The sequence below is a fragment of the Populus trichocarpa genome, chromosome 3 (assembly GCF_000002775.5).
Source record: "Populus trichocarpa isolate Nisqually-1 chromosome 3, P.trichocarpa_v4.1, whole genome shotgun sequence".
In the NCBI taxonomy this organism is placed as follows: domain Eukaryota; kingdom Viridiplantae; phylum Streptophyta; class Magnoliopsida; order Malpighiales; family Salicaceae; genus Populus; species Populus trichocarpa.
In genome coordinates, this window is record NC_037287.2 from 7,305,370 (window position 1) to 7,332,384 (window position 27,015).

The 27,015-nt window shown below is 32.5% G+C and overlaps 2 protein-coding genes and 1 long non-coding RNA gene across 4 annotated transcripts; 1 reads left to right on the plus strand and 2 right to left on the minus strand.

Annotated features, from left to right (window-relative positions):
* The first annotated feature begins 1,545 nt into the window (after positions 1-1,545).
* Positions 1,546-10,426, plus strand: LOC7478415 (homeobox-leucine zipper protein ATHB-15). Its single transcript, XM_002304181.3, has 18 exons — positions 1,546-2,986; positions 3,245-3,404; positions 3,673-3,773; positions 3,891-3,981; positions 4,374-4,469; positions 4,544-4,657; positions 4,749-4,832; positions 4,913-5,068; positions 5,180-5,254; positions 5,393-5,499; positions 5,583-5,775; positions 6,116-6,301; positions 6,422-6,502; positions 7,090-7,224; positions 7,308-7,630; positions 8,132-8,237; positions 8,755-8,904; positions 10,023-10,426. Exons 1-18 carry the CDS (start codon positions 2,778-2,780, stop codon positions 10,167-10,169), a joined length of 2,514 nt encoding a protein of 837 aa, XP_002304217.1. The 5' UTR covers positions 1,546-2,777; the 3' UTR covers positions 10,170-10,426.
* Positions 10,427-16,030: 5,604 nt separating this feature from the next.
* On the minus strand, positions 16,031-17,168 carry LOC7483543 (uncharacterized). Its single transcript, XM_002303268.3, has one exon. The coding sequence runs from the start codon at positions 16,960-16,962 to the stop codon at positions 16,417-16,419; it is 546 nt and encodes a 181-aa protein (XP_002303304.1). The 5' UTR covers positions 16,963-17,168; the 3' UTR covers positions 16,031-16,416.
* Positions 17,169-19,054: 1,886 nt separating this feature from the next.
* On the minus strand, positions 19,055-20,959 carry LOC112326767 (uncharacterized). Of its 2 annotated transcripts, none has more exons than XR_002980659.2 (2): positions 20,433-20,959; positions 19,055-19,911 (listed from the first exon to the last, which is right to left on the minus strand). It is a non-coding gene; the product is annotated as an uncharacterized LOC112326767 (long non-coding RNA). The 2 variants fall into 2 exon arrangements; XR_002980660.2 differs by having other exon boundaries at positions 19,055-19,974.
* Between the last annotated feature and the right edge of the window lie 6,056 nt (positions 20,960-27,015).

Sequence of the window (27,015 nt, forward strand, 5' to 3'; positions counted from 1 at the left end):
ACTAGAATATGCAAATCATACAACATAAAATGATGTTAACATAACTTCAGAGGATGAAATTAAAAATATATAAAGTTTAATGACCAAAATACAATTAATAAAGTACAAAAACTAAAAATACCAAAGACTTGGAAGGAAAAAAATAGGTATGAATAGTTTAGTGAACAATTGAACGAGAGTGAATTCGTATTTTATTTTAGTTTGTAGTGTTAATCAATGATTTAGATCAATACATACTAGAATATGTTAATAAATGATTAATTACTTTAGATTTATTAATAAAATATAAATGAGTTTTAAAGATAAAATTTTTTTTATTAATAAAAAATATGTTTTTTATATGAATAAAACCAATGTCATGTATAATAAGTGTTTGTTTGGTATTATGGTGCAATATATTTTTAAAATACTTTTCACTTAAAAATATATCGAAATAAATTTTTTTAGATTTTTTAATTTTTAATATTAACAAAATAATATCTTAAAATAATATTAAAAAAAAATCCAATATATATATATTTTTTGGATTGAAGATAAATATAACACAGGTGGAAAGAGTTTCCAAAGCAGCAACACCCTATCTTTCCCAACGTTACATCAACCACCCACCACCCTGTCTGTCCATATGTCATGTGTGTGTGTGTGTATATATATATATATTCCCATCCCACATGTCACATCACATCCTATCACTTATCTTTCTTATTTATTATATACTCCCATACTTGTCATGTCATGCATATCATGCCTGCATTGGCAGTGCCTGATGATGACGTGGCATTATTTATTGCCACTCTTAACCCTAAACCCTAAAATATACTCTTTAATTGGAATTAAAAACAAGTTCTTGTTTAGGCTGCCATGGAATATGGAAGGAATGTTTTTATTTATTTATTTATTTTTATCATTTTGGTTTCAGCTTTAAAGAATGAATCGAGAGAGACGCATGCAAAAAACTCATCATGCTGTCCTCTGCCGGGCCTTTATGGTTGGTTGGGTTCCTACTGCTCTTTTTCTCGTAAGCTGCCCCCCCTCCCTCCCATTCGCGCATTTTATTACTCTCCCTTTTCCTTTTGCCCCCCTCTCTATCCCTAATTTACTCCCTTGCCATTGACCTCATCAGCTCCTTCTCTCCCCTGAAATCCACCCGAAATATCTGCCGTCGTCTGAAGACCCTTTTCAGGTTGATTTCGGCGATTTAAACAATAGTCAATTTGTATTTAACATCAACGACAGCCTTCGATCCCATCCAGGTTAGAAAAACATGCTTATATATAGAAAAATATTATTTACATTTTAAGTTAATCTTTAGGTTAGAAAAATATCCATTTTGTATTTTAAAATCAATTTAATATAAATAGGCGTTAAAAATAAATTTTAAAAAATAAAAAATATTATTTTAATACAATTATAAATAAAAAAACCACACATCACTAAATAATAATAATAATAAAACAACGCACGTGGAATAATAAGAAACACAGCCAAGGTAGGCAATCATAAACAAATTAACCTAAAACAATTTTTAACTGTCACACCAAAATGATCCGAAAGGACATATCTGTCATTACAAAACTCAGCCATCTGAAAAGAAAAAACAGGACTTCCCATTTCTCCACACAGTGGAAAGGAAGTTTGAAGAGTGAAAGAAAAGTCTATTCTCTCTCTTCTCTCAAAGGCGAAACTGACAAACCATTGAGAAAGACACACATAATACACAGACAGACAACATAGCAAAATCCTCAAAAGCTAAGTCACTGCCCCCCACCACCACCACCACCACCACCACCGCCGCCGCCGCCTACTACTACTACAAGTACTGTTGTTGTTCCTCCCTTCATTTCCCCCCCCTAGTTCCAAGTTCTAATCCTCTTTGACGAGCAAGGTTGTCCTTCTCCTCTTCCTCCCTTCCTTCCTCTCTTCTTCAACAGTAAAGATATTTAGAGAAAGAAAAAAACAAATTCTACAATTACATATTGCAAAGCCACCATTAAAAAGGAATCATTTTCCGTTTTGTTTCTTTCTTTTCTTTCCCCAATGAGGTGAGGGCCAAAAAGGGATTGTAAGGAAATGTTTCAGCGGTTAGGGACGATTGCTTTTCAAGTTTGGATCGGCCATACGGTGCCGTAAAAGGAGAGATCTCTCTCTGGCTAGTGAATGTTTTGGGGTTTTGTGGCTGAGACAGATCGTTTGGTGTGGAGCTCTGATCTCGAAAGGTTTATGCTCTTCTTGTGTTTGGGGACTGTCTGATAAGTAGACAAAATACAAGGATGAGGAGGATAACGATGTATCCATCCTGGACGTCGTTGTCCCTTGTGGGTTTTTCTCTATCTTTGCATTTCACAATCAGCAGCCATTAAAAATCCAAAAAGCACTTCAAATTCTGGTTAAGGAAGAGAGACTAGCTGGGCTTAGTTTACTTTTATTTAGGCTGTCTGAGTTTTAACAAGTGTCTCCCAGCTGTATGTGTCTGTTTGTTCAGGCCCTTCCTTTCCTTTCCTTTCCTTTCCTTTCCTTTCTTTAAGCTGGTAAAAGTGTTGTAATCTATGATTAAGGGAGGTTACGTAGGTGGATTTAAAGCTGCACAAAGTTGGTTCAAGGTGTGATTAAGCACAAGAAGGTAGCTTGGTTAGAAGAGGCACTCAGGGGGTTTTCTTTGGGATCTTGTCGGGGCTTAGAAATTTAGGAGCTTGAAAGGGAAAGAACCCGCCCCACTTTGTGTGGTTGTTGTGTTGCAAATATATATTTGGTGGGTATTTGTGAAGTTGAATTTGAATATGGAAATGTCCTGCAAGGATGGTAAGCAGCCTATCATGGACAATGGCAAGTATGTCCGGTACACGCCTGAGCAGGTCGAAGCCCTGGAAAGGCTCTATCATGATTGTCCCAAACCCAGCTCCATTCGCCGCCAGCAGCTCATTAGGGAGTGTCCAATTCTCTCCAATATTGAGCCCAAACAAATCAAAGTTTGGTTCCAAAATAGAAGGTATAATAATAAATTACTGGTTTCACAGCCAAGAAAACAGATTTTCGATTTTTTTATAACGTTTTGTATTTGTTTGACATGTTAAATTGACTTACTTTGCTTGTATAGAAGAACAAAAATGGAAAGGTTTTTCTCCTTTAACTTTTGTACTACGGCTTGATGCTCCTTAATGGACAATGTGATTTTTGAAATTCTGGATTTGCTATCTTTCCATGATTTTATCTTGAATTCTTTTGTAATGCTTGTTATATTCTTCAGATGTCGAGAGAAACAGAGGAAAGAAGCGTCTCGCCTCCAGGCGGTGAATAGGAAGCTGAGTGCAATGAACAAGCTTCTGATGGAAGAGAATGATAGGTTGCAGAAGCAGGTGTCGCAGCTGGTGTATGAGAATGGCTACTTTCGCCAACATACCCATAACGTGAGAATTCTGCCTCTTTTTTCTTGCTATATCATCCGCTGCACATCATAACATGCTTGGTTACTGGGAACTTGAAAGGGACAGTAAATTGAAATTTTGGAATTGCTGATGAGATGTGGAAATTTTTTTTTCTATTCGCTATAACTTGTTAGCAATAAAGGGGTGCGCAATGTAAACGCTTTTCTTTTTGTTAGAAAAAGAATTTTTATTGTTTATTTACTATTGAATTATGTGGAAATTGAGATTGAGATGGTTTGTTTTCTTTCAGACACCGCTTGCAACCAAAGATACAAGCTGTGAATCAGTGGTGACAAGCGGTCAACACCACCTGACACCTCAGCATCCGCCAAGGGATGCTAGTCCTGCAGGGTTAGTGGGGTTCTGGTTGTTAGGTCCTTTTCTGTTATGGTGCTTTGTGACCACTTGGTTGTGTGTATGTGCGAGCTAGTGTGGAATTTCGAATTCATGCTTTGTATTTTTTTCTAGGCTTTTGTCCATTGCAGAAGAGACTTTAACAGAGTTTCTTTCGAAGGCTACTGGAACTGCTGTAGAGTGGGTCCAAATGCCTGGAATGAAGGTATCTCTCAGTGCTCTTTTTTTTTTTTTTTCAACTTTCATAAATTAGGAACTGTTTTATCTTATAAAAAAAATTGCAAAATTTAATCAGCTAAATTATTTTATTTTATTTCTTTAATGGTTTTGCATTTAAAGAAGTATATAAATATGCAAAGACGGAACTAAGTTGATCTCCTCATTACAAGCGTCTATAATGTCAGGCTACTGAATGCTAGAACTTTCCATTGACTCTTTTCTAAACGATGGTTTGATTTGAATTTCTTGATCTGAAAATACATGCTTTGTTCTTTGTCCTTTTTTAGCATTATGCGTGAATTCCACCAATTGATTTTCACCAAGTTGGGTTTTTCTAATCTGTTTCTTCATCACAATTTTGTTTTTTCAAATGTGTAGCCTGGTCCGGATTCCAGTGGAATCGTTGCTATTTCTCATGGTTGTGCTGGTGTGGGAGCACGAGCTTGTGGCCTAGTGGGTCTTGAACCTACAAGGGTAAGTGCACTTGGTTTGCCATACCATTTTCTACTGAGTTGCCAAGGTTATGTAATAGATTGTGTTCCTTCCAGGTTGCTGAAATCCTCAAGGATCGGCCATCATGGTTTCGTGATTGCCGAGCTGTGGATGTGCTTAATGTGCTGCCCACCGCAAATGGTGGAACCATTGAGCTGCTTTATATGCAGGTAAAGGACTAATCATCATGCATTTGTTGTTTCTGTTAAAACCCTATAGCTGCAATTATTTAATTACTTCTATTTTTTATTGAGGATATAGCTCTATGCGCCAACTACGTTGGCACCTGGTCGTGACTTCTGGTTGTTGCGTTATACTTCTGTTTTAGAAGATGGAAGCCTTGTGGTATGCTCCCAAACTCTTAAAATTTGTTATTCTTAGAAAATTTTGAAGAATTATTTACTTTCTACTCATGCAATATTCAGGTTTGTGAGAGATCTCTGAAAAATACTCAAAATGGCCCGAGCATGCCACCAGTGCAGCATTTTGTGAGAGCAGAAATGCTCCCAAGTGGGTATCTGGTACGGCCTTGTGAAGGTGGTGGTTCAATCATACACATAGTTGACCACATGGATTTGGAGGTAGGATGTGCCGAACACAATTTTTTTTTTAATTTTTTTTTTATAAACTATGTGTTGTTGAATTTCTATTTGACCCAAGATCATAACTCGATTACTGATTTCTTCAACTAGCCTTGGAGTGTGCCTGAAGTACTACGGCCGCTGTATGAATCCTCAACTGTACTTGCTCAAAAGACAACAATGGTGGTAAGCAATTTTTCGACTTTTTATGTCATGAACATTTAATGGATGTACAGAAACACTGATATAGTTTGGGTGATGCAAGTGTAACTTCTGAACCAGACGGGGACTAATATTTCAATAATGTATATCCTTTCCATTCAGGCTCTACGCCAGCTGCGGCAGATAGCTCAGGAAGCTTCTCAGTCCAATGTGACCAACTGGGGCAGACGACCTGCAGCTCTACGAGCACTGAGCCAGAGGTTGAGCAGGTATTGATATCTTCTGTTGTTTGATAGTATCTGATTCAATCCATTAATGATCTGCCAGTTAGAATCTAATGTAATTTTGGCAGGGGTTTTAATGAGGCTCTCAATGGATTTAGTGATGAGGGATGGTCAATGATCGGAAATGATGGCATGGATGATGTTACTATCCTCGTGAACTCATCTCCTGACAAGTTGATGGGTTCAAATCTTTCCTTCACTAATGGGTTTCCAGCTGTCAGCAGTGCTGTCCTGTGTGCTAAAGCATCGATGCTTTTACAGGTAGGGATATGTTTTGTCTTAGGCTTGTGGAAAAAAGTTGAAATACAAATATATGCTATAAGACTTGGTAAATTGTGCACTATGTGTCTTATATGTAACTTCATCAGTTAGGTTCTTGCAATAGGGAATTGTATTGTTCTTTATTTATGGATTTTTTTTTACAATACCAAGAGATAGATACATAGTATATCTCATAAAATTGAATACAAAGAAAGGCTGACAATTTGTTTCTAATGAAGTCATAATTTGAATCTTATTTTCCTTTTTGTTTATTCCTGTGCCTTGTCATTGATTTGTTGTTTGTCATCTTTTCCTCATGCTGTGCACTTTACTTTTTCAGAATGTCCCTCCTGCAATCCTTCTCAGATTCTTGCGAGAGCACAGGTCAGAATGGGCAGATAACAATATTGATGCCTATGCAGCTGCAGCAGTTAAAGTTGGTCCTTTTAGCCTACAAGGTTCTCGAGTTGGAAGTTTCGGGGGTCAAGTTATACTTCCGCTGGCTCACACTATTGAACATGAAGAGGTGTGCCATTTGATCATGCTTTTACAGCTTGGATAATGCCTTGTATCATAAATTCAACATGGGTGTTATATTTATTATTTTCACCTTTGTCTTGCATCTGATAAGCTCTGTGTTCATTAGTTCCTGGAGGTCATAAAACTGGAAGGTGTTGGCCATTCTCCTGAAGATCCAATAATGCCCAGAGATGTGTTTCTTTTACAAGTAAGACCTTTCTTTTCTATGCTTTCTGTGTTTCTCTCTTAGGCAAGACAAGCTCGTTTTTCCTGTCCCAAGTCAGCAGATCAATCTTCAAACAAAGCTATGGAGTGAGGGAAATCAGTGAGAGTTCTCATGAACTTTTGAAATGGACCCACCATGTAGTTCTATTTTGGAATGAACTACAGAATTTGAAAGACAGAAATAGTTGTGTAGATCTCCGCCATTGGCCATTTTTGTTCAGATAGGAATTAGTGGAAATCAGCTTTTCCTTCTTTTGAAAGATCACATTTTGGTTCCATAGCAAGAACAAGTTTCTAGAGTAGAAGTTTAAAATGAAAAGAAAATTTGCTTCATGTTTCCAATTCTCTTCCAAAATATATTTTTGAGGTCCTGAATTGCCAATCACCTGGGTAACCTGGAAAGTATGGGGATTCTAGTTACCCCTGGTTTGGTTTATGCATTATGAGTATCCTTAATTAGACTTGGGCTGAGATTGCACCACTTGATTCATTTCAATCTTTTATCTCTTGATGACATACATTATTCTTCTGGTTCTCTTCTTATTTGCTCCACTTGTTCATCTCTGACAGCTCTGCTGTGGAATGGACGAGAATGCTGTTGGAACATGTGCTGAACTTATATTTGCTCCCATTGATGCTACTTTTGCTGATGATGCACCGCTTTTACCTTCTGGTTTTCGCATCATTCCCCTTGATTCTGGGAAGGTTAGCTTACTTGATTCTGAAGTAGTTTATTTCTCCATGCCTATTTATTAGGCTGTTAATTAATGCATTGAAAAATGATGCAGGAAGCCTCCAGTCCAAATCGTACCTTAGATCTTGCGGCTGCTCTTGAAGTCGGACCAGCTGGAAACAGAGCATCCAGTGATCATTCTGCTAATTCTGGTTGCACAAGATCTGTAATGACAATCGCATTTGAATTTGCGTTTGAGAGCCACATGCAAGAACATGTAGCATCAATGACTCGGCAATATATCCGCAGCATTATATCTTCAGTTCAGAGGGTGGCATTAGCACTATCTCCTCATCTTGGTTCACAGGCTGGTCTTCGGTCACCACTGGGTACTCCTGAAGCACAGACACTTGCTCGTTGGATCTGCCAGAGCTACAGGTGTGTCGGTTGTTCCCTCTCATCAATGTTATCTTGATCAGAATGGGTCATTTTGTGACCTGGGTGATAATCCAGGGCATTCAGCTTAACAAGTCAATTTAATTATCTGAGAGATGTTGCCTGATGACCAAGTGATTCCAGTCTATGTCTTCTCCCACGAGAAATAGATTTCTTTGTTGTTATTGAATTCTCTTTACTTTTGTTACATAATTTTAAAATGATAATGAATTTGAATATGTTGATAAAACTTTTTCTGGATTCTAATAGGATCTTCTCATTTGTATACACAGGAGAAAATATATCTGGACTGAAAAAGAATTGATTTTTTGTTTTGGTCAAAGGACAAATTCTTTCAAGTTTCATGTTGCTTTTAAAAGCTTTTCTATAATCTATGAAGTGACTACATTTTCCAAAGAAAAAACATTTCGAACTTGGACAGTAGAGATATTTAATTGACTGAACACTTGTTACTTTATTTAATACTTGGTCACAACTTTGCAGGAGCTATTTGGGTGTGGAGCTACTCAAATCCAATGGCGAAGGAAGTGAATCTATTCTGAAAACCTTGTGGCATCATTCAGATGCTATTATGTGCTGCTCACTGAAGGTGTGCATGACAACAATATATCCTGCTTTCCATTTGCCGTTAATGATAGAATACTTGGACAAGGATTTAGGAATTATGGGGACCTACACAAACATGGTATTAAATTGAACAAAGGCATATCTGCCCATGAATGTTCCCTGTTACCTTGCAAAGGAGACACTTTTATAATATGGCATATGTTCTATCTTCTACTATACAGTTACTTGCATGCATAACTTGAAGTTTTTGGAGTCTGTTATAAATGATTTTTTCTGGACATATCTTGTCGTATTTGTAATGTGCTGGAAAACGTGTTGAACCAACAAAATTATTATCATTCTCATGTTCCTAGAATGATTTTTTCATGCATATAATGCAAGTTGAATAATATTGTCTGCTTTTTTGTTTAACATGCATTGCTATTTTGTATTCAGGTCTGAATTCAAATGCCATTATTATGCTGAAGTACTACCTCAGCTCTGTTGCTAACCTTTTGTATTCAAAGCAATTTGGTCTTGAACTTGGGTGAATTTTGCAGGCGTTGCCCATCTTTACTTTTGCAAACCAAGCTGGACTTGACATGCTTGAGACAACCTTAGTTGCACTGCAAGACATAACTTTGGAAAAGATATTTGATGATCATGGAAGAAAAACTCTCTGCTCAGAATTCTCACAGATTATGCAACAGGTTTTCCCTTCTCTCTTAAATCTTAGTGAAGGAAAAATGGATCCAGGTTAAATTGAGATTTATATTCACCAAATGCCACCACAAAAGGACAAAATAATTACTATGCTTAAGAACAAGCCTTAGTTTTCATTTCTTCCAGTTTATTACTTTTGGTTTCTCATTTATCGCAAGTAGTTATTGCCCATCTAATTGCTTTTGGTCTTACACTAGTGTTTGGTTAAGGGCCACTTTGCTTTGAAAGCAAAATACATAGCATTTTGAAAGGAAATTGCTTTGTGTTTAGATCAAAGCAGGTGCCTTGGCTTAACAATAAGCAAATGCCTTGGCTTAACAATAAGCAAAACTGTTTATTTTGGGGCCTATTTTATTAAGTAAAAATATAAATTTTTAAAAGCTCAGGAGCCAATTACCCAACACTGCTTCTACAAATGCTACTTTCTCAACAAATTGTGTACTGCAACACACCACAACATAACAGTCAAAGCAATCACAACATTGCAAGACCAAATTGGCGCGTTTTTGTATATGTTTGGTAGCAATCATTTACATTAATCTATCATTTAAAACTTTCATTTCCCTAAGATGCCTGTGTTTGTTTGTTTTTTTTTTTTTAAATTTTCTATAATTCTAGATTTGTTGATTTGCTCGAATAACCTCGAATTATTTTGAAAGAAGATGAAGGGAGGAGATTGAATTTCCATCTGTCATGTTAAATTACAAATTTGCCCTTGTTTTTTTCTTTAGGTTTCACATTTTTTTCTTAATGTTTGGCCCGACTCAATTTGCACTGGCCAACTGGGGTTGACCTCTCTATATACATGTTTTGTATTTTTTTTTAATTGAAAATCAAACTCAACAATACACGCAAAACCTTTTCTTTCCCATAATTGCGCACTTCATATTTATATTTGGAAGTTTATTACCAAGCTGATAGCAAATCTCTATTCAAATCGTACGTGTAATAGTCTGAAAAATAATGTAGTATTGAAGCATGATATGCTAAAGAATAACATCTTTTGCTTTGGGCAGTTTTCCCCCATAAGATATTGTAGTGGGGAGCCTGGCCTGGCTTTGGTAGATTCAATATCATCATCATATGTATATTTTTCTCTTGCTAGGGTTTTACTTGTCTTCAAGGTGGTATCTGTTTGTCAAGCATGGGCAGACCAGTTTCATATGAAAGAGCTGTGGCCTGGAAAGTGTTGAATGAAGAAGAAAATGCGCATTGCATCTGCTTTATGTTTATAAACTGGTCTTTTGTCTGAGACTTGAAACCAGAATCTAGTGGAGTGGCTGATTTAAGAGTGAGAACTCTATATCTGTCTTATTTTGCTGGCTTGTATTTCTTTTATGTATAACATGTTGCAACCGTGGAGCACCTAGTTCATTTGCTATGTTATAAATTTGTGTGGGGTTCATTATAGTAGAGATTATGGACGAGACGATATAGTTGCCGGGGATCATTTTGTTTCTGACTGGTTTGTTCTTAAGTCCTCACCTGGGTCTATGTTGATTATTGCAACCGAAATCTGTCAATCCTGGTTTTTCCTGTGTTGCTTACAGGGATGTTCTGTGGTGATTATTTGTGTCTGGGATAAGTTAGGCAGGTTCTTTCTGCATCAGCAATCATGGATTAACCTAGGTTGCTGTTTTAGATTTATTTGCAATACGCAGTAGGTTTTATCCAAAAGACTTTTTTTTAAGTAGATTGATAGGTAGCTGAATTTGTCTCCAGAAGTCCAGTCGTCCATGAACTTTGCTCCCTTTTCACCAACAAGCTTATACCTTTGTGCATCCTTGTAATCTTTAATGCGTTAAAAAGTCTTCTTTTATCATTTTAATCCTACACGTTACAGTTTTTATTCTTCATCGTCAAGGCTTTCGTCAGCAGGTGTTTACTCACAGCATCACTTACCATTAAGGTGTTGTTTGTTTGCTAATAATTAATTTTTTTTAAAAGTAGAAGGAGAATGAAATTAAAAAAAAATTAATTTAATAATTACTTCAAATAAAATAAAAAACAATAAAAAAAATTGAGGACTAAATGATAGATAAAAAATTTTCAAAAAAAAAAAAAAGGATCAAAATTGATATAAAAATAAAATTAAATCAAATTTTAAGAGATAAAATTGAAAATAAAAATAAAAATAATGATTTAAAATAAAATATATAAAAATAAAAAATTGAGGGCCAAGTTTGAAATAATCAAGAAATAATATGATGTTTTTTTTTTGCAATTTCTGAAAAGTTTATTTTACCCAAAATAAAAAAAAGAAAACATTTAAAAACCAGACCAAATTTTCCTTTAACTAAAAATATTTTTGATAGACCTACTTCTATAAACAAACATGTGAAAATTTAGAAAATAATTTATAAGAAACTACTTTTCATGAAACAAACATAATGATAAAAAAAAAGAGGATAAACAAACAAAATGACTATTGATCTTGTGGGATTTATTTTTTAGAGAACTAATTGAAGACCTTACCTCATTCTAAGATTGCGTTTAATATTATGGTAGTTTTTGTGGTTATGGTTTTAAAAAAATCAAGTTTTATTTTGGTTGATTGAATTAAATTATGTGTTTGATTGAAGTTATTATTATATAAAAAACAATTAAAAGATATTTGGTTAAAACTGTTGTTGAAAGTGTTGTTAATAATAAAATGACTAAAAAAATATAGTTTTGTAGTTTTGTATTATGTTATTGTACACTGAATTATTAATAAGTTATTAATACAACAATGCAACATTAAAATTAATTATATTTTTATTGTTTCATTAATTACCTTTTTGTTAAAGATTTTGCTAAAGTGTAGTAAATTATTTATTAAGAGCTCATTCTGGCATGTGTATTGTCAATGGTTCTCTCTTTTTTGTTTTGTCGGCAAAGACAAATTGAAAGAAAGGTAAAGGCTAAGGTTATTTTGGTCTCACTGTATTTTCAACGGTTTTTTTCTCTGTTTTGAAAAAAAAAAGCTTGCAAAGATAAATTAATAACTGTGATCAGGAAAAGCAGGTTAAAAAGTTGCTTCGTAATAACTGAGGTCATATTATTTAAACCACAACTTCTTATAATTAACCAAACACTATATATTTTTATGGTTTAAAAAAAAAAAAAAGTAAACGCAAACTCATTTTTCTAACTGCCGTGTTTGATATTGTGGTATTTTTTATAGTTGTACTTTTAAAAAAATTATTTTATAAAAGTATTTTTGGTTAAGGTTGGTTTGATATTTATATATGTTTGGTTAAAACTATGGTTGAAATTGAGATTGAACAAAAAGTAGTTTAATGTGTTTGGTTAATAATGCTTTTGAAATTGAGGTTATAAAATAATTTTAAAAAATATATATTAATATTGATGGTTTTTAATTTAAATATTGTAGATTTAATTATTCCTATTATATCATGAAATAAATAATACTTTATATAAAATATATTTTATTGTTCAGTTAAACTATCTACAATTCAATCACGTATAAAATACATCCGACAAGGTCTATAATTTTCTTGGTTTCTTAAGTACACAACAACATCAGGTAAAATATAATTAGGAACAAAATTGGCATTGCGATCAAATTCTGCAAATGCTACGTCATCAAGCGATCTCCGTCTAATTTATGTAGTGTCATTGAATAATGTTAAACACTAGTTTTTTAAATAAAACACAATTAAAAATAAAAAATAAAATTTAATTTTATTTTACTAGGTCGGACCCGATTCAATACATTTAGCTTTAGACTGGATCCGGTCCGACCGGAACAGTAGAGACATGCTCCACTGTTCACGTGAACAGTGGGCATTGTACTGCTTTCAGTGATCTTGTGTTTTCAAAGCATATACTGATAGAACCCATGAACAGTGAATTGAGTTTTATTAATTACCAAATATTTTTGATTTACTTAAAAAACAGAAGCAACCATGAAAACAAACGCGCTCATCTGAAAGGAGTGACGGTCCTATAAGCTTGGTTGGAGTTAACATTTTCAATCCTTTCGTTTATAAACTTGAAAAAAAAAAAAAGAGAGGGAAAATGACAACACAAATATAAAGCGAATTCAGTAGAACAAAGCTAGTATAATAATGGGAAAAAGCACTACAATTTTGTGGGTCAAAACACACACACACACACACACACACACACACACACACACACACATATATATATATATATATATATATATATAGACTCAAGCATCGATCTCATACATGTTAAAATAAAAACTGGTGTATAGAAAAAAATCCTGCAAATCATGGGCACAAGATCATTATAATGAAAAAAATGTAATATACAAGGTTGATAAGAATATGATAATTAATAGACCTTTTAAATACAATAAATTAACTGCAGAAGTTATTGGCTTCATAAAGCTAATTACCTTCTGAAATATAACGTATTTTTAGTCAACTCTTTTAATTACCTTCTGAAATAAAACTCATTTTTAGTCAACTTTTTAATAGTACTAGAAAAAGAGGGGAGTTATTAACTCTATTTCTAGGGGATGTATAGGGACAAAATTACATCTTTATGGATACTCGACCACTAAATCCCTTCTGATTTGATGGAAGTGGGTAGGTGGGGTAGTTTTTCACCATAAATAAATATTTTTGCTCACAAAAAAAAATAAAATTATAGAGAAAAATTAATGCATTTTTATTCCCCTTCTCCATAACATAGCTATAAACATATTTATAGTTTTAATCTTTCATCAAACTTATTTCTTAGAGTGCTTATTAGTTTGACCCCTTAATGAATTCTTTATATTTTTACATTGCATTTGTTTATATATTGTATTCTCAAACCATAATTGTTGTTATGTCATTTGGACCTTATAAAAATTGATTTTCCTTAAATTCTTTTATATTCAAAAGACAAAATACTAAAAATTAATAAAACTTGAAAATCCCCTTATCATCCCTCCCAATTACTTTTCTATCAGAGAATTTAACAAATTTAACAAATATTTCAATTTAACAACTCAATATTTCAATTTCATAAAGTATTGTTAAGGAAATAATCAAGGTAAATATTCTTGATTATTTTCTAATCAATAAAAGAAAGAGATCAATGAATTAAATAACTCAATACAGTTAGTAAATTATTTCATTCATCCAATCAAAGGAGATGAAAAAGCTTTTTCTATAATATGTTTTATTCTATTTCTTTTGTATCTTGTTGGGTGACTATATAAATTCTATATGAGATGATTGTAAGCATATAATATAATTACCGAATAATATCTTTCTCTTCTATTATAATTTTTTTCTTTGTATCTTCAATGATTTTTATTTTCAATTAAATATTTTATTTACTATCATTTTTCAATGATACATCAACTCTTGATAAGGAGATTAAACCTCAATATCACATGAATGACCAAATGACATCCAAAGAATAAAAAACAAATATAGGTGTAAGATGACAAAGCCCTACAAGAGAATTGAGATCTTGAATCAATAAAAAAAAAAAAAAACAAGAGGAACTTAGTGCAAGTTGATAAATTCTTGCACAAGAGATGAGGTGGTGCAAAAGAGACCACCATAAAAATAAAAGAAAGAGAGCATTTTTCCTAAAGAAGGCATCAGTCTAATGAAGGGTGAGCCAAAATAGAATTAAAAAATCAAATCTTGAAAAGAGATATTTGGCTAGAGAAATGTGGCTAAGAATAATCATGTTTAGAAAGATAAAATTGTTGAAGATAAACAAATGAGGTTATAATGACAATAGAAGTGATGTATGTCAAACTCAAAAAAATTAAAATTATCAAGGTAAATATTCTTGATTATCTTCTTTTCTTTAAATAAAAAGATTAATGAATTGAATAACTCAAGAAAATCAGTAAATTATTTCAATTATCCAATAAAAAAAGATGATCAAGACTATAATTTATTTTATTCTATTTCAATATATGTGTATATAAACTCTACATGAGTTGATTGTAAACATATAATAAAATTATTGAATAATATCTTTCTCTTGTATTCTAATTTTTTTTATGAAAAAAACATAATTAGAAAAACAAGAAAAAGAGAAGAGTATTTGTTTTTATAGGTAGGGTGGAAATTGCTTCCAAACTATTAGATCAATGGAAATATTGTTGTTACTGTACTGAGTTCATGATTCGAGGATGATCCCTTTTAATAAATCTACTCAACATAGGATAACATAAAAGATGGATCGAGTAATACTAATACTGACTGCATGCGACCATTTTACTTACATCAATGTTTTATTGGATATAATAAATCATATGGATAATGTCTTTAATGTTACATAACAAAAGGAGCAAATACAACAAAGACAAATGTTTTGTTTTTTTTTTGGAAAGACAAAAACAAAAACATAAATTAAATTTGTTCTAAAATAATTTTGAAATGATTTTACAATATGTTTTTATCTTAATTATTTTTGTCTCTTATCTCTCGTGACAATAACTCAACGCTATTATATATGATATAATGATTAATTATATTTTTATGTTTGGTTTTGAGTTTTTCAAAATTGTAATATAATAGATTATAATTGTGGTGATTCATTATGTTACGCCATTATATATATATATAAAGTAATGAACTGTTAAATGATTAAGAGAAATCATGCATGGATTTAATTATAAAAGTTTTTTTTTATCATAAGATTAAATTGTAATTTTTATAAAATACAGGGACCAGAAAATTTTAAAATAAGGGCCAATTTGTAAATAAAAATATGTTATAGGGATTGAATAATTATTTTTGAAAATTGCAAGTACTAAAATGAAACTTTATCGAAACCTCCATCACATTATTATATAGAAAAGAAAAATTTTGTCCATATTACGACAATTATCCGCTATAGTTTAAAAGTTACTATTTACAATTAATTACCTTGCTGAGTTAAATTAATATAAATGCTGGCAGTCCTCAGTACACTTTCTAAATCTAATCGACGACGTCTAAATTACCCTTGTTACATGCAGATGGCAAATTTAGCCACACATTTAATTTAATTAGCTTGAGTTTGGCATATACAGGCACTGCCAGTCATATAGTCGTAGCATTTTATAGTTTACGCAGGAAGAAGAATGGAAGAGACGATCCGGGGCAATCCCTAAAAAAAAAAGAAGAAGAAGGGAGGAGAATCTGATCACCTAGAAAACCCATAGAGGGTATATATATTTATTAAAGATGGGGAGCAAAATCAACGAAGGGGAATTAAAAATAGCCCTTGGTTGAGAAGCATGAAACAGGTTTGGATCAACCCAAGAAAACCTTGTAAGGTAGCAAAAAGGGTTGGTCCACCGAGCATAATCTGATAAAAATATGTCCTACAACGTCTGAAACCTGATGTGGGCACTGGAAATATTGTCATTCCAGATCAAAATACTAGTGGGGTTTGGAAAGGCATAGAGAGGGACACAAAAAGAAAACCCTAAGAGTTTTAAGGGCTAGTTTAGAAGAGATGGGGACGAAGTTGATAGATATAGCCAGGCCCATGACCCCATTGAAGGTAAGCAAGCTTGGCAATGATCATTTTTTCAACTTGAGATCATCCATGTCCCTTGTAATCGATGCAATGCAGCTTGAACTCCTTGCAAACCCGACCATCTTTTGAGCACCTTTAGGACCAAAGGATTTGGCCCTTAATGTGCTTTTCTTCAACATCTCCCTCATGGCCTCAGCTTGAGACAAAACTGGATACGCCCGGACAAACTTGTTGAACGTCGTACAAGCACTCATGTGTGCATTCAAAGCCTCCTCCTTGTGGCCTCCATTTTTCTCCATCTCTTCTTTCACTGCTTCTGTACACAACCCGCATATCCACTTCCCTAGAAACTTGTTCCGAACGCGATCAATATACTCAGGGGTGCACTCTTCACTCATGCCGCAACACTCACATCTTGCATCTTCAACCTCGGATATTGGTGGGAGATTGATATCAATTACTTCTTTGGTTAGTTCAAAAGAAATATCGGATTTTGTTCGATGAAGATTGTCTTTTGAGAGCCTTGGTGGCTCGGGGAAGGCATTTTTCCTGGTGTAAGCGCTAGCAATAGCCTCCCCATGTGGTGCCATATTATGGTACGTGCCTCCTACAGATGTAAAACAACAAATCCCTAATGATGAGATGAGAAGTTAATTTGGTTCAAAGCTTCGCAAAAACAACTGAAGAAAAGGAACTTCAAATAGGGTTAGAGTGATTGATAATGACGAAACCTATCTAGACATAAAAGAAGAAATTGGAAGATTATGATCTCTGCGGTGGTATCTATATCGTTCAAGTACAGGCACCGTATTTATAATGGTTCACCTCTTTTCTTAGGAATCTCAACAGTGAGTTTATGTGGTTCTTGAAGATTCACATGTCAATTATCATAATCGTGAGTTTATGCTAGATTTTCTCAAGAAAGTATAGAAAGAAAAGACGGTTCACGGCTATATGTGAGGAGCATCATTGTCATTTCATGGGAAAATGAGGATGTTTTGTACTTTCAACTGTCTTTGCCTTTCATTTTTTTGGTAGATTAGGCAGGAGACGTGGGGCTGTTCCTCCACCATTGCTTTCTACGATTGGCTTAAGACGTAGCTGGTGTCAATTTGAGGTATTACATGCAAATACGTGGCACTTTGTAGTATCTTCAAGCTGGTTGAGGGTCCATAGTTGAACCAATAAAATTACATATTATATACTCTAATTATTAGGTCGAACGTCGTTCTATGTAATAAACAACTACCTTGAAGTTCTGCTTTGATTTGTTTTTTTAGTTAATGAAGTGGGTTTTAATTTGTCATGTGATGATGTTAGAAACCTCCTTTAATTCTTCATTCAAAATAGTGATTCTGGGAACTAAAAAGATTAGAAAATGCTAAATAAAAATTGATTGTTCACATGTGGGTATATTCCAGCCACAGATTTATCTTGTCTTTTAATGCAGATGCTGCTGACAGAAACACGAAGAAAAGAGACTCCTGCTTCTACATTACAGCGCATGCATCAACCCGCTGATCTTACAACCAACCAATGATTTCACCAGCATATATATATACACACATAAATGAACCACTTTTTTGAGAGGTAGTGAAGTTTACGCATGGCAAGAAAGTTAGTGATGACAAAATATAAAGTCTTTACAAGTTCACAGTTGAAAGAGAGAGACAGTAAGGCTTTAAAAGTGAGGGTTTTGTAAGTGGGCTGCTACTTTATCTTCTTAAACAATAACTTTACATGCTGATAGACAGTGATAAGTTGATGGATATGCATGACATTGGCACCTCGTGGTTTGATTCTTATCTGTGTGGATGTTATTTCTCAAAACAATAAATAAAAATAAGATGGATGGGCCAGTTAATGATCAATAAAATTGAAGTTATTAATTAAGAGATTTTAGTGGCTTGGTATTTGCTAAAACTTGAGATGTACCGGTCATGTGATTATAACGTGGGAGCGATGAATAATGATGGAGTTTATTATAAGATAAAAAATATTATAATTACAGGAAGACACCTATAATATGTATTTTTTTATTTATCCATGTCCCACATGTTAAAAAGTTATTGTAATTCTCAATATAATTGAATAAAACCAATAAAATAGAAAAACTATTATCTTCAAATGAAAAAAAAACTAAAAAAGCATAATAATATAGAATAGGAAAATGAATATAGGAAAAAGTAAAATTAACCTAGGAAAATATTTTATAACAGTTTTTTTTTAGGTGGGAAAGAATTCATTCTTGAGTTCTAACCTTAGTAAGAAATCATAATCAACCACGAATATCCTTTAATGTGTGGTCTACATATAATATCTTTGTGTGGGCCATTCAATTGTGAATTCAATACCAAGATTTTTAATAACAATAATTGATGTGAACGAAAACAACATGTTAGTTTTCAAACGTATCTCTCCCAAGGGGAGACGTTCTCATCCTCTCCTTCATGAGCACACCCTGATTTGCGACCTGACCATGGTTATTCAACAACACACATCAACTATCATGAATCATTAAGTTTTGACACATGTTTTTTATGACCTCTTACTATGATGATTTAACAATACATAAGAAAAACTACAAAGAATTTTTGGGTTTTGATACCAGCTAACGTGGTTAGGAGAAAAAGAGAAAGAGATTTATTACAAGTCAAAACCTATAAAAACCAGAAACATCATAATTATAAATAAATTCCTAACATATTTATTAATATGTATTTGTCAAAATTCTATTACAACTTTTCATATAACTGAATAGAAAAACCATTCTCTTCAAACCAAAAAAAAAAAACAAAAAACATAACAATACATAATAGAAAAATAAATATAAAGAACAAAATATTTATTTTCTTAAAAAAAAAACTCCTACGTCAAGTTAGAAGCGGCGGAATCAATGAACCAAGATTCAAAAACTGATTTTCATTCGTCAGATGCCAGCGGTAGATATGTAAGCTAGTAAGGTTAAAAGTAAAGTGCTCTGAATCTTTTGTTGCTCATCATTGTGAGAAAGGGAAGAGTCATTTATTGGTTGCCTTTGATTCTATGAGCCCAATGTGTTTGAGGCATGAAAAGCTCGATGTCCTTTTCGGTTGTAATTTCTTTCCAAAGTTGAAAACCAAAAACAATTTGGCCAGACATTTTTAGTAGTTGTTAAAGTTCCTCTTTCTACAATGTGATGTAAACCATCTCATTGCAATGGCGACCCTGAATGTTGGTCGTCCTAATCAGAGGTGGAACTAGAAACTTAGGATCTAAGGTCGATGAATTGCTCAAAAAACTTCAAGAGGATTGACATGCTTCAAAGCATATTGGAATCACCCTGTCCATCAGTGAATAATTATCTCTCTTACTCTGACGCATCCTTGCTAGATCTTGACAGCAAGGAGCCAATCCACTATTATAGAATCATGAAAACGATGCCAAGACAGTCTACGAGGCAATCATCAACTGCACCTTTCACGTTAATGCATGAAATTGACAAACTTGAACACCTTCAGGATCAACTTTGGGAGGAAGCAAATCGAGCTCTGAAAGTTCTACAGAAAGAGGTGGCTTGTCATAGACTAGATAACCAGGATGCAGCTGATTCAACTGCTAAACTGCAAGCAAAAATCAGGGAAATACGCACTATATAAACCAGTTCCAAAAGAAGTTGAAATTGGAAGTGTCGTAGCTCCTAACAAGAGTGTCAGTGATGATCTCAATTTTGAGATTAGGGGTGCCATGGCACCTACAACACAGGATCGCCCTTGATCCTAACCTTTGGGTTAGCCCAATAACAAGAAGGAAGGAAGACCGAGCTCGTGCTTGAACCAGTGGTATCAAGTGGGAATCAATTTATATTTAAGATGTGTTTCTTCACTAAGGAAATCAGAAATGGTTTCATCAATACTTGGCTGATTCTTACAACTTAAAATGTTAGTACGAAGAATTTTGAATTCTGATAATAGCTTCATATAAGAAATTGCATGGCTTGTTTTGTTTTCGGCCTCAAAGGTTGTGACTGGAACATTGACAGTAGTAATTATATCTTGTTATGCCCACAAAGAAATAATACCTGAATAACAAGTCTGAACGTCTTTGTCATCCTGTTGATAGTTTGAGTTCAAACTCCAACTCGAATTGCCTTGCTTGACTAGTCTGAGAGTAAACTCTCTCTCGGTGTTTCCACATAGCAGTAGCAGTTTGATAAGGCCTAAGACTCAAAGCGATGTCGTTGACAGGGTTGGTTATCGAGGAGATTAGTTATCTTCCACTGTGCCTTCTGCTTGTCATCTACAGGTTCGGGACTAGAGCCATCAAGAACGCCGAGCTTATCTTTTTCCCTTTACAAGAACACGGAGATGGGACTCTTAGGAGAAAAATTCTTCCTATCAACCTCGACAGATAAAACCTGATTATTGTGCTCCATGATGCACTAATTAATTGATTAGTCAATTAAGAAATAAGAACCTCAATAAGTTCTCAAGAGAACAACAGCTGGCGGAAGTTAAACATAACAATAAATATATAACATAAATATTTAATGAGCAAAAATAATTGTCGATATGAAAACAAAATTCACAACTTTATTCTTTCTAAAAATAATATCATTGAAGTCTATCTCTTTAAGAGATTTACAAAACCTTAAGATTATGATATTTGGGAACCTAATAGTAGTGGCGGAGCCTACGTTAGAACAATTAAAATTATTTGATTGCTTGTTTTAATTATTATTGGTGTTAATTAGAAATTAATTTTATATGTGAAACAAATATTTTTTTTCCAAAAATTCAATTTTTTTATCTCATAATTTTTAAAATCAGATTTAAAAAAAATGTTTTTCATCACTCGGTTACTGTTCCGGTCAGATCTGGATGGAATTTCCAGATCTAGTCGGAATCCGACCAAGGGTTGGTTGAAAAAATCATGTCTTTCAAAAAAATTTAAAAAAATTCTGGATACTGGTTTGGCCAGATCAAGCCGTATTTTTTTTAGGTTCGGCCAGAATCCACAATTGATTTTTTTTTTTAAAAATTAAAGTTATACCTCTACTAGAGGTAGCCTTTGCATCGCTGGTGTGACTGGCCTGTGTTGCGTGCACAGGCCAGATCACTGGAGGTTGAAGAGGTAGCAACAAAGGGTTACTACCTTTGCAATGAACACTAGTTTGACTGACACTACTTGAGATGCAGAACCAGGTAGTAGCCTCGTGTGGCTGCACGCGACAACTGCCATTGTTGTCATTACTAATCGTTGCAACCAGCATGGGAAGCCCAAGCTGGCAGCAACTATAGTTGCAAGAAGAAGAAGAAGAAGAAGAAGAAGAAGAAGAAGAAGGGGTATTAATTTATGATTCTGCCCTGCAACTTATATCTAACTACTTTTAGATATATTTAGGGCTGAAATTATGATTTTAGCCCTTTATATATAAAATAATGATTTTTTTTATTAAAATTGAAACAATAAATTCAATTAATTCTAGAATTACCTTTTCTAATTGGATTAGGATTGAGTTAAATTTTTAAATTAAATTTTTTTGAGTTTGGTTATATGCTAATAGGTTCAAGATTTAGTTAAAATATTTAATTAAATAATATTTAGAAAAATAGTTTTTCACTTCTTTTTCTAAAGTGAATAGAGTTTTGAAACTAAAATATTTTTATTTAATTGATCCTAAAATAGTTGAGGATATTAATAAGAATTCTAATATGATTAATTGTTTTATTAAATTTTGAAAAATGGTTTTTGAATAAAAGAATCTACAAGAAATAAAATTTATTATATTTGGGAAATTATCAAATTTGATTTGAATTTAATATTTATAAGAGTTAGAAATATTATAAAGCTAATAATTAGAATTGAAGCATCCAATAATTTTATTATACATATTAATATGTTCTTATGCATGATGAATGATGACGGACATTAAAGACCAATGTGATTGTGTTTTTATGGTTGAATGATTATAATATTAAATAAGATTTGCATGTTTTATCTTATTTCTATTTTTCTTCTAGATTGTAAATTCTTCTCTTATTTAATTCCACTCGAATGTAACTCAAGGTTTCTTAATTAATTATATAAATGTTATGTAATTTAGAAATTTAGGAATTTAGGTAAGAAATTATTTTGTAATCCAAGATGAAGAAAGAAATAGCGATGAATGATACAATTGAGGTGCTTGCAAAGGACTTATGAAGATTTGTAGTAGCTACCTAAGATCTGACCATCTAATTCCCTTCATTGGCTCAAGAAAATTAGCTTAGATATGTCCATAATCATCCAATTAGAATGATATGTTAGGGGTGTATGTTTATATATAAATTGTTATGTATAAAATGTATATCTGTTATGCCATGTTATGTATGAGACCTAATTAATTGATAATAAATCTCTCATTAATATATTAAGTATATGTTGAGAACATGAATAGTTGCCTTGCAATTTTATATATGTAAAACCAGAGTTTTATTCATGGATAACTTATTGAGTCACTCAAGGTTACCGTTAATTGAATATGTTTAATGCTATAAAATTGGTTATACTTAACTAACCTATATGATTTGGATGAGTCACTCATGATCATATAAGGTTAGAGACATGAGTTAGACAAAACATATAAGATATGTTTAGATAAAGAGTTGTCACCTAACTAATCTAGGAGTCTCGTAGAAAAGTAATTGATAAACTATGTTATCTACCTAATTTATTTTATTTCTTATTTGTTGAGTCACTGAAAGTCAGATAAATTAAATGAGATCCTAGCTCACTAGGAAAATCTAAGAGAGATTTCCTGAATTAATAGGGAGGGTTATTAATTTGCAAGAAAATAGTGGAAGACCAAATTAGAATTGAAGACCTTGTATAAATTTAGAATTTAAATATGTATGCATGAAACTAATACTCTCTATCTTTATAAAAATAGGTCGGTAGGTCAAAATGAGCAGTAACATATCCCTACGAAGCATATTTGATGCTAACAAATTGACGAGATCAAATTTCTTGGATTGACACTAAAATGTGAGAATTGTTCTCAAGCAAGAAAAGAGATTGTATGTTATAAAAAATCAAATTCCAAATGCCCCTACTGAGGATGCCAAAGAAGAAGTTAGGAATGAATATCAATGTTATGTTAATGATGATGAACATGCTACATGTGTGATGCTAGCCAATATTTCACCTAAACTTCAAAGGTAACATGAGAATATGGATGCCCATACTATGATTATGCATCTTAAAGAATTGCTTGATGAGACTAGTAGGACCGAGATGTATGAGACCTCTAAGGAATTGTTCCATTATAAGATGATAGAGGATTCTTTAGTGAACACCCATGTTTTGAAAATGATTGGCTATATTCAGATATTGGGCCAATTGAACTTTTTATGGACCATGAGTTAAGTATTGACTTAGTCTTCCAGTCATTACCCAAAGCTTTTCGTAACTCATTATGAACTATCACATGAACAAGTTGGATAGTATATTGCCAGAATTGCTTAATATGCTTGAGACTGATGAATGAGCTTTTAAGAAGAAAAAAGACATAGTTCTTCTAGTTTAGTCTTCTAAGAAGAAGGATAAAAAGAATAATGGTGTTATCTTTAAAGTAAACAAATCTAGTGGGGGCATCAAGAAAGACAAGGGCACTTGTCATCATTGTGGCAAGGAAGGACACTGGAGGAGGAATTGCAAGGAATACCTTTCAACCATGAAGGCAAATAAGCTTCTACTTCAGATATGTTTATAATTGAAAACTATCTTACTACTTTGCATTATAGTTCTTGGGTATTGAATATCGAATGTGGTTTCACATTTTCAATTGCATGTAGGAACTAAAGAAAAGTTGAAGATTAATTGAAGGCAAAGTGGATCTATAACTTAGTAATGAAGCAAGGTTTGATGCATTAACTATAGGAACTACTTATGCATTAGTTTTAGGAATTAGTTATTTTGTTTTGCCTAATGAGTTGATATTAGAACTTTATAATTGCTATTTTGTTATAGTATTTTAAGACATTGTTTCCATTTCATTTAGTATTAAATGAATTTAAATTTAGTATTCAGGATAAATATTATTCTTTTATAATAATGATGTTCTTATAGACCCGATAATTATATGAATGGTTTGTATATACCTAAATTTAATATGTTGGGGTTCAATATAAACTATAATAAAATTGAAATATAGATTGGATTAAGTATTAACTTCGATTGGATCAAGGTGATTGATATTTGATCAAATATTTCAAGGATTATTTAAAAGAGAATGAGATTCTTTATACCTCTTAGAACATAATATCTAGATGAAATATATTTTCAATGCTAAAACATTGGATGTTTAGCCCAAATCTTAAGAAAAACAATATCTCTATAAATTTAGTAGGATATGTCATGCATCAATGATATAAGGACCTCTCATGGAAGTTGTGAATGACATGTTGCTCATAGTTTATGACCCTACCAATTACTTTGAATTAATATATAATATTTATTCGAAGAAATGACTTGAAGCTATGGATTTCATGTATAAACCAAGTTTGGAACTTGATTGATCCACTTGAAGGGATAAAACTTAATGGATATAAGTGAGTCTTTAAAAGAAAGATTAACATGAAAGACAATGTACAAATATACAATACAAGCTTTAAGGAGTAAGAATATCCAATTTTGATGGTATAATCAACATATTTAATTTCATAAAAAAATAAATATGAATAAACCTTGTGTTTACAAAAAAGTTAGTGGGAGTGGTGTTGTTTTCCTAATATTTTATGTAAATGACATATTATTGTTAAGAAACAATATATCTTTACTTTAATCAATAAAGTTTTGGCTATCCAAGAATTTCTCCATAAAAGTTTTTGAAGAAGTAACTTATATATTGAATATAAAGATTTGTAAAGATAGATCTAGAAGTTTTGCTTAGATTATCTCAATCCATGCATAAAGACTGGATGCTAAAATAGCTTAGCATGCAAGAATCTAAGATTGAATTCTTATCTATTTTGCATGGAAAACCTCCCTCCAAAGACATGTGTTTTAAGACACAGATTGAGAGATATATGATGAAAATGGTATCCTATACTTGGATATAGGATCCATAAATGAAGAAGATAAACTAGAAGTTTAAAATTGTTTGGATTAAGATTTTTTCAGTGAAATATTGAAAAAATAGTAAATACTAGTCAAAATATGTTTTACTTTAAATGGTAGTGCTCTGAGTTGGAAGAGTTTCAAATAAAAGAGCACAATTAATTCTACAACTGAATAAGAATACACCTTCATGTTTGAGGAAACAAACAAGTTGTTTGGATCAAGAAGTTCATAAGTGAACTAGATTGGTTCCTAGCATTATTGATCTAGTTGCTCTATAGTGTAATAACATTGAAGTCATTGCATAAGTAAAGGAAACAATGTCTCATCAATGATCCAAACAAGTACTTAAGAAATTCTATTTGATTTAGTAAATCAATGAAATAAAATATGTAAAGATATGACAAGTACCCACCAAAGAGAATATAAAAGATCATCTTATTAAGTCATTATCCATACAGAAGCATTAATGTTATATAAAGTAATATGATATTAGATACATGAGCGATTGATTTTAGTGTAAGTGAGAGATTGTTAGTTTAATATGCCCTGTAGCCAACCAATTGGTTACACGTGTCATTATTATATTCATGTAAATACATATTTGTTATTAATAAAAACTTAATTTATCTTTAATATTCATATAATATTAGTTTAATGAATCTAATATTTGATTTATGAATCTAGAGTAAAGATAAAGTCTATAGGACAAAAATGATTTGCAAAGAAAATTATAAAGTTGTTATAATTATGAGATTCCTATTGCATCAAAACATTATTCCTAAAATATTTTTGGTTGATACTCTCTTAAATACTAGACATTTATTAGAGTCGTAGAGATTGATACATATTATGCTCTTTCCTTTATGAAATGAAGCAGTTATTCTCATAAGATGAGGTATAAGAGATACTTAGAACTGATATGTAGGTGCTTGTCATAAGACAGTTCATTGACTCGCATGAGAATTCTATATGGAGAGATCACCTATGTCTATAGAAAGGCTCACGTGATGGTTGTGTAAGTGATTCTTAGACTTGAGATCACTAAGTTATCTTACATAGAGAATGTTATGCTTTGATTATGTTACATGTTATCTTAATCGAGGTAATAAAAGGGTAGACATTGGATATATCATGAATTATATGAAGGTATTTGAGTGATCAAGAGAGGATTCATCACCCTAAGTAAATTAGGAAAAGTTTTTCATCTGTTCTCAAATAGTATTGATTGAAAAATCATTGGTCAAGGTGGAATGAGATTTGAAAAGAGTTTCAAATCTTATTCAAATGATTAATGACTATTATATAGAGAATAAATATGATTTAACATAGCAGACATACTTCATGCTTTAATGTTAAATTAAAACATTATTGATTAAAGGATATTAATTACACCGAAAAACCGATTATTGAAATATTAAGTCAAACCACTAATGACTTTTCTAATATTTGGGGGATCATGACACATTATTAGACAATGCAACTGATCTTCAAATATAAATTAATCAATTGTTGAATTGATAATAAATTAAATTATTTAATTCTATTTAATTATAATTATAATT

What these genes read in the sequence shown, in the direction of transcription:
- LOC7478415 (XM_002304181.3), top strand. Translation starts at nt 2,778, where the DNA reads ATGGAAATGTCCTGCAAGGATGGTAAGCAGCCTATCATGGACAATGGC. An exon ending in TTGACCACATGGATTTGGAG is followed by an intron (nt 5,069 to 5,179) that starts GTAGGATGTGCC and finishes TTCTTCAACTAG; the next exon opens with CCTTGGAGTGTGCCTGAAGT. An exon ending in CTCAAAAGACAACAATGGTG is followed by an intron (nt 5,255 to 5,392) that starts GTAAGCAATTTT and finishes CTTTCCATTCAG; the next exon opens with GCTCTACGCCAGCTGCGGCA.
- LOC7483543 (XM_002303268.3), bottom strand. Translation starts at nt 16,962, where the DNA reads ATGGCACCACATGGGGAGGCTATTGCTAGCGCTTACACCAGGAAAAAT.